Here is a 12931-nt window from a genome sequence, read left to right on the forward strand (position 1 = left end):
TAATCTTCATCATGTTCATGAGGAACGCTCAAAACAGAATATATCAAAGCCGACGAGCTACAAGAATCGAAACAGTTAGAAAGCAATATGAATAAAAAGTACCTAAAAACGTAGCCAAATTCATCTTAGGTCAACTTTGCCTGAGGGAATAAAACCTTATTTTCTTATGATTTTAGAATTCATCAACGGACAATGTTACATAGGTTTGTTATAAATCAGGAATATGAAAGTTGTTGTTCATTTGTTGGTGGATTAGGTTTAACACTTGATATTGTTTTAGTTTGAGGACTTCCCCTTTTTCATTTAACCTTTGAGTAAGGTATTTTTGTTAATACTTTATTTTCCTTTTTAGTCATTGGTTTATCTATGATTCATTGTGATAATGGTGTGAAATCCTAATTTGGAATTTTGACAAGAAATAGGGGCCATAATAGGACCTTATCGAACCTATCCCTTTTATGACCTTGACAACTATTGCACATGTGTATCGCAATTTACAGTGACAGAACATTTTCTGTTGTAATATTTTTCTTTTTTTTTTTCATTAACTCTTTTTCTTAAGGTAAAAATTCTTTGGAGTTATTAAGATATAATTTATTGAATACAGATCATAATCCAAATTATTACACAAAAAGTCTTCAACAATTCTATTGATTCTTTAGAATTTCTAAAAAAGGTTCGACAGATGAATTTGAAATTTTACAGGAGTAAATGCTTCCAGAAAAATATTTCCATAAACGAACACCAAAACGTTTTGATTGGTTGGAAACGTCCTAAACAATTCATATTCAACCGATGACGTCACGTTATTTTCATTTGGAGTACGAACAATGCAATAACGCAATAAACAAATATTACATCTGGTGGGGTGTTGTCTTATTGGCAATCATATCAGTTTTCTTATTTTTACAAACGCTTTGCTATTTTACCTTCAATTTCCTAATGATAAGTATAGTATATTTATACACAGCGAAATTATCTGCTCCCTCATCTTCAGGTGGTCCATCTATTTTAATGACACTGATCACCGTCCCACGTATTACTGAAAAAAGGTAATCAGTATTGATATAGAGATATGCACACACACACACACACACACACACACACACACACACACACACACACACACACACACACACAAACAACTTTCCGATTGAAAAAGGATAGTTTAACGCTATTTGATATTTTTTTTATGTTTATACGTTAAACGTCTAATTGCTTAATGCTATATAACATGTATAACTTTTAAAGAATTCATAATAAAAACAGTCTGATCAGTTCCAATTGATAGTCTTCAATAAATAGTATAATATACATATTTTTTACACTTTCTTCAGGCTGACCTTCATTAGTTCTAAGTACATATTTCTGGTGGTTTGAATTTTTGTATTTGTGTAGTCAATTGGACGAAAGTGTGTATTTATACCTTCCGCAGAGCAAAATAGAGGCCTCTGATGCAGAAAAGGTGTAGGGGCCTAGTGTATTCCCAAACATTTATATTTGTTTGAGGCAATACGAAAAAAAAAAACATGTCATAGGTGATTACATTGACTCAAATAGGTAAGTATTTCACGACTTTGTCATAATCCTTAGAGTATGCTATCAATGTTATCTCGATCGATTGATTGTCGTTTGTTGATGGTATTGTGTTTAGTACGTTATGCATATTCAGGACAAATTATCAACCAATCAAATAGACCGGTTCTACAAAAATATGCTGGCGTAGTAAAGTGTTGAAATTTCAAGTGTAAATGGTAAATGAGTGCAAGATGGAAAAGAACAAATGTTGCGCTGCAATTGGAAAATTATGGACACCTCAAAGATTGGTTGCAGTATTTTTTTAACGTGACGAAAGCATGACATTCCTACTTCACAAAGTGATGGATTTATGGTTCCCATATACATGCTGGCCGCACAGTCAAACGGACTCTCTTTAAAATGGGTTTTAAAACAAGAAATGAGAAGTACAGGAACTACCACATTTGTATACTCTGATTGTTCCTGTCAAAAGTCAGGAGCCTGTATTTCAGTGGTTGTCGTTTGTTAAATTAGGTTGCTAGTTTTCTCGTTTGAATAGTTTTACATTTGTCATTCTTGGGCCTTTTATATCGGTATGGGCTTTGCACTTTGTTGAAGACCGTACAGTGAATTATAGTTTTTAATTTCTGTGTCATTTGGTCTGTTTTGGAGAGTTGTCTCATTGGCAATCATACCACATCTTATTTTTATATTAAGTCGACGCTTTGAATACGTTATTTTGACACTGAAGGTTTCCCAAAGATGTCTTCGAGCTACATGTATACTAGTTTAGAAAACCCCATTATCATCTTTACAGGTCTAAGATAGACCGACTGTATTGTTATATACCCGAAATTAAAAAAAAAAAAAAACAATTGTTGCGTTGGTGTTTTTTTTTTTTTTTTTTTGTTGTTGTTTTTTTTTTTTAAATATTTAATGAGCTGTCGAGAAATTCTTGATTGAATGACCAATTGCACAAACAAGAATAGTCAGTAAGGGAAATACACGAATATCAAAGTCATTTATTATCTTTTTATCATATAATTTTGCTATGATATTGAAACGAGAAAAAGTAGAATACTCAATTGAATAAAGACCTGTAATATATTTGTGTAAATGTATTGCTTGTCGTTTGGTTTGATTTGTTTGCTTTGGAGATTTTTTCTCGCATTTTTATTTGAATGACTAATTGGATGATTTACAAAAGTTAGACAGGAAATGTACAAATGTAACAGTTGTCTATGGTCTATATATAAAATTGGAACGACAAATAGAATTAAGAATTAACAATTGAATAAAAAGTAATTTTAACTTATTAATCATGTGTTGATTTCTCAAGTTTTCTTTTGATTTGTTTTATTTGATTGTTCTCGATGTTTTTTTATATCGCTCATTTGTTAGCGTTTCATTGATTATGTAGTCATTCCCGTAACCACGTTTCAATGCAGTATGGCATTAAAGAATGCGCGCCTTTACTTTATCAAGATTGGCGCACTTTTTTAACCTGCTAACATGCAGTTATACTGTCCTATACTCTGTTTATCGTTACCACGAGTTGGTGACCGACCGAATTAGACTTAACACCAGTTTGGTATTTACATGAGCAACACGACAGGTGCAACGTTTGAAGATGATCTGTTTACCCTTCTGGATCACCTGAGATCAACCCAGGTTTTTTGTGGGCTTCGTGTAGCGCAGTCTTAAGTTTTTTATTCTGTGTTTTGTATTCTGAATGTTTTTCGGTCGTTTTTTCTTTTTTAACCCATAACATTGCCCGTTTCTTATCGACTTATGAACTTGAATATCCGTTTTTGGTATCTTTTGCCTCTCTGTTCTATAATAAAAAGAAAACTGAGGATTTTCTACCCAAAGAATGGAGTACCTTAGCTGTATTAGGCATTTTTTTCTGAATTTTTCTGAGGGTCCTCAATTCTCTTCAACTTCGTTCTTTATTTGGCCATTTTAACCTTTTTGATTCAAGCGTCACTGATGAGTCTTTCGTAGACGAAACGCGCGTCTGGCGTACAAAATGTTAATTCTGGTATCTATGATGAGTTAATTTACTATCACTGGGTCGATGCCACTGCTGTGAAGGGTTTCTTCTCCCAGAGTATCACCAGCCCACTAGTCAGCACTTATTTGTTGACATGAATTATCATTGATATCGTCATAATTATAAATTAACTACTGTTTACAAAACTTTGAATTTTCCGAAATACTGAGGACTTTCTACCTATAGATTACCTTGGCTGTATTTGGCAGAACATTTAGGAACTTGTGGTCATCAATGCTCTTCAACTTCGTTCTTTATTTGGCCATTTATTATTTTTTTGAATCGAGCATCACTGATGAGTCTTTTGAAGATGAATTTATTTCCAATGACAATGCCGTTTTACCAGCAGCGACTGTAACATAAACATACAAATAACACTCTGAAAAATTCAGAAAAAAACATGATATTGACTGTACTATTGAATGTAAATATATTTTTTGTCGTAAAAAACGTCAGCGTATAAAATGTTATCATTTTGAAAATATCTTATGTTTGGTGGACATGTGTTTGCGAACTTAATATATTATGGGCCTGGTTTTTTTTTGGGGGGGGGAGTGGGGGGGGGGGGTAACCCATATTATTGCAAACCAGATAGTATGTAATAAAATTGAGAATGGAAATGGGGAATGTGTCAAAGAGACAACAACCCAACCATAGAGCAGACAACAGCCGAAGGCCACCAATGGGTCTTCAATGCAACGAGAAACCCCCGCACCCGAAGGCGTCCTTCAGCTGGCCCCTAAACAAATATGTATACTAATTCAGTGATAATTGACGTCATACTAAACTCCAAATTATACACAGGAAACTAAAATTAAAAATGATACAAGACTAACAAAGACCAGAGGCTCCTGAATTGGGACAGGCGCAAAAATGCGGCGGGGTTAAACATGTTTTTTTTTGATATCTCAAACCTCCCCCTATACTTCTAGCCAATGTAGAAAAAACAAACGCGTGCATTATAATACATTCCCCCAAGTGGGACCTTTTTACTTATTGAAACTACACAACAGAAAAAATAACAACGCGGAATGCCGGTTAATAAGAAAATACGAGTAGCCAAATTTTGACACATTTAAACAGAAAATTTAGGTTCTCCCATACATAAATTACATTTATGAAACAAAAAACAAATAGTTTTGAATTAATATTAATTTGAATGTGAATATATTCCTTTCTCTAAAGGCTTTACTATTCCATCATTTTCATATACATATACCATTTCTCTCTCCCGGTTACTCATTTAATCAATTGCGTCATCATTATGATTTTACTCTTTTGATTGTTACGTATTTATATAGGTAGGTTTATGTTAAGGCTGATCTATGCTTTCATCAAAAATTGATGGAATCTTTTTTTTTAAATATATACTTTATCAAAAACTTTTTAAACACTACAAGATTACTGTTAATAAAACAATTTGAGGCGCTTCTTTATATTAAAATCCATGCCAATTAAGTGTGTCTTTTATATATACACTTACCAAAATAACTGCGACAGAATATGTCTTGAGGATGCGCGAAGGACGGTGAACAACCAGACACATCACTCAACATATAAAATGAACAAAAAAACAGCCCACTTGACAAATACAGTAAAAACGACATGCTGGATTTTATAACTGTAGATGGAAAATGAAGTGCATTGAGCTATTTATACTCGGTTACATAATTGAATACCAAAGATAAATAACAACTAAGCAATAAATGCCCCGCTTGTGATGTAATTTCAACGTCAGCTGTCATTCAAAGATACCAATAATAAAATATAAATTAGATAAAATATGAATATCAACCAAAATATTGAAAAATTGCTGAATGTACAATGTCCTTAAACGTGTTTGTATGTAACAGATGGCCAAACAAATAAGTTACACCCAATTAATTGTTCCATCAATGAATAGACACTAAATGTATATACATGTATATCGAACGAAAAATATTTACTGGAATGTATTCACTGAAAATATAAAGCTTTCCTCTTTATTAATACATTATGTATGTTTGCAAATTCAATTAAAATCTACAGACGTTTTGATATCTATAAAATATAGACGCACAAACCACCTACACATCCTATAATCCACTTACCTAAATAACTGCGGCAAAATGTCCTTTGATGATGCTCGAAAGACGGTGAGCAACCAAACACACTATTCAACTCATAAAATGAAAAAAAAATAACAGCCCACTTGACAAAATGTAAATACTAAATTTTGAATTGTCTTTCTGTGGATGAAATATTTATGTATGTTGAAATAATTGAATACCAAAGATATAAGTAGTGTGGATGGATTTGTTCATAAACAACAAACCACAGTAAATACTGTAGAAAAACAACAAAAAGGAACTACATTGAATGAGGTAACAACATCCTCTTAAACATGTATCAGCTTGAATTATGAAACAAAACTCCTAACAAACAAGATTTAATAACTTCGTGTTTCATTGTTACAACAACAAAAAAAGAAATGATCTTTTATTGTTAAAAATGAATTTAAGGGAACAATACTGCTGCTTTACATATATAACAAAATATTGTTATATGTGAACATAACAAACAAACGAAAAACATTTTGAAATCTAATAACAGTGATAAAAATTTCATATTCCATTGTTTTCAAAAAACATTCCATACAATATCACTATTACAATTTATCTTAAAACCTGTCTTACATTGCTATTAGTAGGATTATATGTACATGTATGTTAATGAATCCATGACATCTTTTCGTTAGTAGGGCGAGTTTGCAGGTCTAAATTCAGCTATAATCAACTCCTTTTAAAAAGTGCAATATGTTTGTAAACAAAAGTGGGGCGAGTAGATAGAAAGTGGGCTGAGTTGGTGGAAAGTGGGGCAAGTTCGTCTAGGGTGATTTGGCATTAGGGGCGAGTTGTCTTGCTTCCTATGTTAACTATTTTAAGTCTGCTCTTCAGGAAATCTTCTTACAAGAATTGTTGTTAGTGTTTTAGAACATTCGGACAGTTCCTTCTGACAACCAATCAGACAATAGTTTAGATTTGACAAAAAGCCTCCGAGTAAATAAAATGATGCCTTATAACTAGAAGATACATTTGTCTTTTTAAAAAAACAACTGTCATGTTAGGATCGTTTTGATGCTATATGCTAAATTAATTAATTTTCAAGAGCTACATTCACACTTGTCTTCCCTATAATGGCTCCCATTTTCAAAATTATAAAAGAAAGGTGGCGTTATGTGGAAAAATTTTGCCGAAGTGGAATCTTGACTGATATATTCACAAATAAACGTTTCCGTATTTTGCCCTTATTTTAAGTTTTTCGGAATATATGTTTTCATCTGTTGATAGATTCTTATACGAACACAAACATATAATTCAGTGTTAGTATCATTACCATTCTCCTCCGGAAATTCCTATTGCGAATATCACTTTCATAAGATTAACATGTTAATGTCTCTAACAGATGTAAAAAACAATGTTTGGTTTCTTATTTCTTGTACACTTGTATGTTTCTTGCAATCTCTAAACTTATCACCATAATCGGGATATAGCAATATCAATATTGTAAAGACTTCTGTTTTGCTTATGCAGAATATATATACATGTATGGTCATACCGGAAATATAAGGTCGTGCTGTTGAATCTTGCAACCTAATGATATGCTACTTGTATTTCTATTCAAAAATTATGTTTTAAAACATTCTGGCTGGCAACAGTGACATTCACCAACATTAGAAGACAGGCGACACAATAAACTAAAAAAAACAAATATGATATACAGCAACGAACGACAACCATTTGATTACAGACTAATGACTTAGGACAGGCACATACAGAATAAGGCCGTACGTCTAATTAAAACAAACAAGTAAAATACAGAAATTATACACAAACAAAGTTAAACAAATCCCGGACAAACCAAGGTACAAAATATCTAGAAAGGAAATTAGTATAAATAGGACAAATATTCTGGGTGAACTGCATGACAATTTCCGTAAACACACACGCGTACGTGGGAAAATGCATTAAAAAGCATGAGATAGGTTTTCCCATTAAATAAAACACCACAACTGTAAATATACCGGAGTACACATCTTAAGAGCAGGATATATCTGTAAGGCCTCCGCTCAGTATTAGAAACAAACTATGTTATGAAATAGTATAGGGCTACATGTTATTACATTTTTATCACAGATATAAAGATGTATTATTGAAGTGTACAAATCAGTCGCTGTCTTAAATGGCAGCATGTTTGTCCGACTATGTTGGATTAGTAAGATATTTACTATAAATCATAATGTTTTATAACCTGACCCCAATCTTTACCGTACTCGACTGCATGATTTTGTACTGGAAACCCCGTCATCTGGACTCGATAAGGCTGAAAAAGTCATTTTGACTGAGTATGGATAGTAGTAGACGCTTATAAATCAGGAAAGCTTAAGGATTCTACTGATACTAGAAGGACTGCTTCATACCTTGATCTTTTCCTCAATATTGACACAGATGGACGACATCACACTAAAATCTATGACAAACGGGATGATTTTAACTTCCGAATGATCAATTTCCCATTTCTCAGCAGTAACATAACCTCTGCCCCATCGTATAGTGTTTACATATCTCAGGTAATACGTTATGCTCGTGTATGTTCACACTATACGGACTTCATATACAGGAGTGTGCTCCTTAGGCAGAAACTGGTCCAACAGAGTTATGAGGAGGACAGATTATAAATGACACTCCCTAAATTTTGGGGACACCATCATTGGTTGATCTATACGATGTGTCTGTGTCTTAGACATTTTTACCACGTCTTAAATTGTGGTTTACCATCTACGTCGTCTGGTCTGCTAAGTACCGAACTTGACCTATTCCCGGATATGACTGTTTTACCGAGTGTGAATTCGCATTGCTATACGACATGTCTCGGTATTTATACATCCTACGTTCATGTATTTAGTTATGATGTTTCTTTTGTAAGTCTGGTTGGATAATGTGTTATGTTGTTGTGGTTTCAATTCTGTATTTTCGGTACATTTCACATATGTCTTATTTGTCAGTATAGCCGAGTTACTCGTAGTTCGTCTACAGTGTTTTTGTTTTATGTTGTTTGTTTTCAAGTGTGTTTACGGTTTGGTCTTACATGATCTTACCTTGTATCTTATTTTATTTTTATTTTCTATATGTATGTATAAGTTAAGATAACTAATCAGCTATTTTATTTATATGATTTTTAGTTTACAGCAACTATTTGCACAGGATTTTTTGTGTATACACAGTTTTGATTTAGAAGAAAAACCGACATGGTTAGAAAATACAAATAATAACACTATTACAAACACAATTCCATTATAATATTCTGGTCATGGGTAGAAAAAACATAAAATAACACCATTACAAAATCAATCCCAAATTTATATTCCTGTACGTGTCTACAATAAAACAATTCTATTTTTAGAAATTTACCTATGATAATATAAACGTCCCAAAAAATATGTAACTTTTTGTGGCGTTGATACATTCGTGAGAATCACCGTTTATAATTCGTTTGTGGTGTCCTGCTGTACTATCGTAAATGCATGGGAGGTGTCCGTTGTTATTATGTGATTCACATGTTGTTATGTAGTATTATATTATTTATTTATGTATTTCTCTGTCCTGAGTGTTCTTGCGTTTATTTGTACTGTATTGCTGTCAAGTTATGGTGTCATTTTAGCGGTATTTTTAACATTGCCGTATAAGCGGAAGGTTTGGCTAGCCATAAAACCAGGTTCAATCCACCATTTTTTCTTAAAATGTCTTGTACCAAGTCAGGAATATGGCAGTTGTTATCTAATAGTCAGTTTCTACGTATGTTGGCGTTTGTTTTTATTGCAATTCAGTGTTTCTGTTGTTCCATTGTTTTCCTCTTATAGTTGATGTGTTTCCCTCGGTTGTGGTTTGTGACCCGGATTTGTTTTTGCGTTATCGATTTATAACTATTAAACAGCGGTATACTACGGTTGCCTTTGTTTACCCTTTGGACGCAATCAGTCTCGTTCCTTTTTCTTAATGCGATTCCAAGTTTGTGTTTGTTACCTTCATTTGTCTTCTCAATTGAATAATCAGATCCGAACATTGGTCATCTACCGTTACCTCAACTTGACCCATTCTCTGCCTTACTCGACCTATGTTTCACCTGAACTCGACCTGTTTGCAACATATTTTCATTGTCTCAACCTAACTCATACAAAGGTTTAAACCATACTCAACTACTTCTCAATGCTATTTGATCAGTCATGCTAATGTATTTCTAGTCTTGAATTTTTCTAACTTACTAATATATATATAACAATTGTCGTTGTTTTCTTTTCAGTTATGAATAAAATACAGCTATAAATGTTAAACATCGATGTGAGAAGATATAATTCTGTTCTACATGGTGTCTCTACATATATACATGCAATTTGTATTGCTGGTATTGATTTGTTTTTAATTTTAGTCACGGGGACATAATCTATTTGTTTGTTGTAGTTATATTTGAACTGGCTTTCATAACGGTTAAATTTCTAGGATCGATAAGTTGTGTCTATAGTTTATCTGTTATCTATTTTTTTGTGCTTTATTGTCGATCTGTAGGATAAATAAAGTTAACAGTAGTATACCGCTGTTCAAAAGTCCTTTTCCAGCTGATTTGTATATTTTGTTCTTATGTTATACTGTTACAGTTCTCTTCCACGTTAGGTTAGGAATTGCGCGCGCATTAACAACAAAAATTTGTAACTACCTTTTTTTGGAAGGCCTCATACAAACTAAGTGTGCCCAAAGATCCCTTGATTTATCATCTGAATTGGTACGAATTAAATAGTAATACAACTACATCATGTACATATGTTCGTCTGCTGGAATTTGTGTTGCAAAATGTCTCCAGCTTTTTATTCTGTAGTAACATTTATTTTAAGATCAACCGACGCTTTTTCAACATGTTTAGTATATTTGCTAAATTCTCATTTTCTCTTTCTTCTGTTGTTAAAGCTGTCCTTTCTTTATTTAAAAAAAAACTAAATATATGACTTAAACTTTTGAGGTATACATACTTCATGTGTACTTGATAATAATATTTAAGAAACACGTAGTTTCTGCACTGCAATCGGTATCCTACATTGATGCAACTACTGTTTGTAGATAATCAGATTTCAAAGGATAAGATACAGTAGGAAACCAGAAAAATTTTAAGTCTTTAAAGTAAGATATGTGTCATTCTAAAAAAAACATACCTTAAAATTTCTTTGGTTAATTTTTTCAAAAAAGATAAAACTGTCGAATTGAGGTCTTTTTGTGTTGCAAAACGTTAGATATAATGGCTTCCAGAGTTTTATGAAGCTGTAGATTATACCGCTGCGCACGCGTAGAAATCGATAGCATACGTTTAAAGTCATTGATTGTATAACGCTTGGTCAATATAGATAAACAATGAATTCGAATATGTCTGACAAACGTAATTTTTTATTTCCATGTCCTTAACGTTTTTTTTTTCATTTGCTCTGTCATTTAGCCATCTATATCTTTACCTTTGTTTCCATTTCCCCACTGTTTTGAAATATCGCATATGTAGTATTTTGATTTAAATGCAAATAACACTATATTATTGGTTTGTCCGAGTTGCTTTCATGGATAAAACTTATCAGGAACGCCCAAACCTGAAAATTTAGAGGTCAAGAATGTTTACATATTTGATTCATGTAGGGCTGTATAGCCATCATGAAAAATATTGAATTATTATTACAAATAAATTGATGTCAGGAAGAGCATCTCAAAGTTCCAAATCCAAACGAAATAAATAGTTGGCATGGCATTTATTTACTTCTTGCACGTGTAGCGAAATTTAGCAATGATTCATTCAGATTTGTATAACCATGTTTCAAACAAAGGTTGTTTGACAATAACAATTTCAAAGTCGCATGTAGTAGAAATTTTTAAAAACAGAACATTCACAAACATAATATACATTTAATGTCAGATTTACATAAAGGAATATTCCCGAAAATATATGGCACAGTTTTAATTTCCACATGTGCCATGTTGTGAGACTGACATTTTATATTGATTGACAAATTTATAATGACAATTGAAAAGTGTGTCGCTAATTTGTTTTCTCTCTCAAAACCTTGTTTGAATAGTTCTTGTGTGACGAGTGTCACTGTTACAGTAATAACCATATTAAGATCTGGCTCCAGCTAATCAAATCAATTGAAAAACGTTTACTCGAAATGTAATTTGTTTTCCATTAAACAAAATTATGTTAAACTTAAATTTAAGTCTAATTTGAAGTGAAATAAAATTATACTTTATAATGTAACTATTTATAGTATAGTTGTCTACAAAACAAAAGCATTTAATTGATTTGCTTGCAAAGTCTTTAAACAATCATTAGATAACGCGAGTTTGAAAACGTTAATTCAATTATCATTTAATTGTTTAAGGAACTGGGGCACTAAGTTTACAACTGTCTGCATTGTACCAACTGCAGTTACGTTTTCCCTTTTTACAGATTGCATTGTTCGAAAAGCATTTTATAGCAGCGAACGATAATGGACCATTCAGATCTGGCGTCTTGCAGTAACTAGATTTTGCGCTGATATCCTGAAAACAAACAAAACATATCAAGTTAAAGTTAAAGGGTGTTCCTCAATATAACTAAAAGTAGCGAATTGAATCATATTGTAAAATGCTCTTAAAAAGGTTGGAGGATTTCGTATATATATTCTGTATTTGTTAGTTAATTTCGGTATATGTTCGCAAATTGTGCTCTTTTCATACTGTAGCTGTCAATTATGTTCTATTCTTTACTCTTTATTTGTTTGTCCATATTTTTTCTATTTTGTAAACACCATTCATTCACTGAAAAGTAAAGGGAGCGCTATGTATTTCCGATTTAGTAATGGTCCGCCAATTAAAAAAAAAATAAACATGCTAATATCAAGCGAGAAAAAAAATCATCACTGAATACAAATAAGCCCCAGTGCATAATCTAAGAGGAACATACCAAAGGAAATTCAAACTTTTAAGTCGAAAACAAACTGACAGTACCATTCCAATAAAAGTCACAACAGTCTACTAAAAACAACATGGACGCTTAAAGCCTGAGTAACACAAACCACATCAAAATCCGAGGTTGATCTCAGGGGCTTTGGAATGGCAATATTAACGTCTTTGAATGTGGTATGTAACGCCACTTTCTGTACCATTGGGTGTATCAAGAAAAAACTTGAGTTCTTGGAGAGAACCACTAACTGTCTGCAGGTAAACTGGCAACCATATATAATTAAGATCGGGGTAGTAAAATTGCCACGAACGGTACTTTAAATTGGAATATTAATCTTAAATCTTATACTTA

General features: G+C 32.6%; 1 protein-coding gene across 1 annotated transcript in view; it reads right to left on the reverse strand.

Moving 5' to 3' along the window:
• Positions 1–12931, reverse strand: part of LOC127712890 (uncharacterized) — a 52957-nt gene that overhangs the window by 3248 nt on the left and 36778 nt on the right. Inside the window, exon 3 of the mRNA XM_052219490.1 lies at positions 930–1042. Coding sequence (XP_052075450.1) covers positions 930–1042 — 113 coding nt within the window. The remainder of the gene's footprint in view (positions 1–929; positions 1043–12931) is intronic.

The sequence above is a fragment of the Mytilus californianus genome, unplaced genomic scaffold (assembly GCF_021869535.1).
Source record: "Mytilus californianus isolate M0D057914Y unplaced genomic scaffold, xbMytCali1.0.p SCAF_8, whole genome shotgun sequence".
NCBI classification, from domain to species: domain Eukaryota; kingdom Metazoa; phylum Mollusca; class Bivalvia; order Mytilida; family Mytilidae; genus Mytilus; species Mytilus californianus.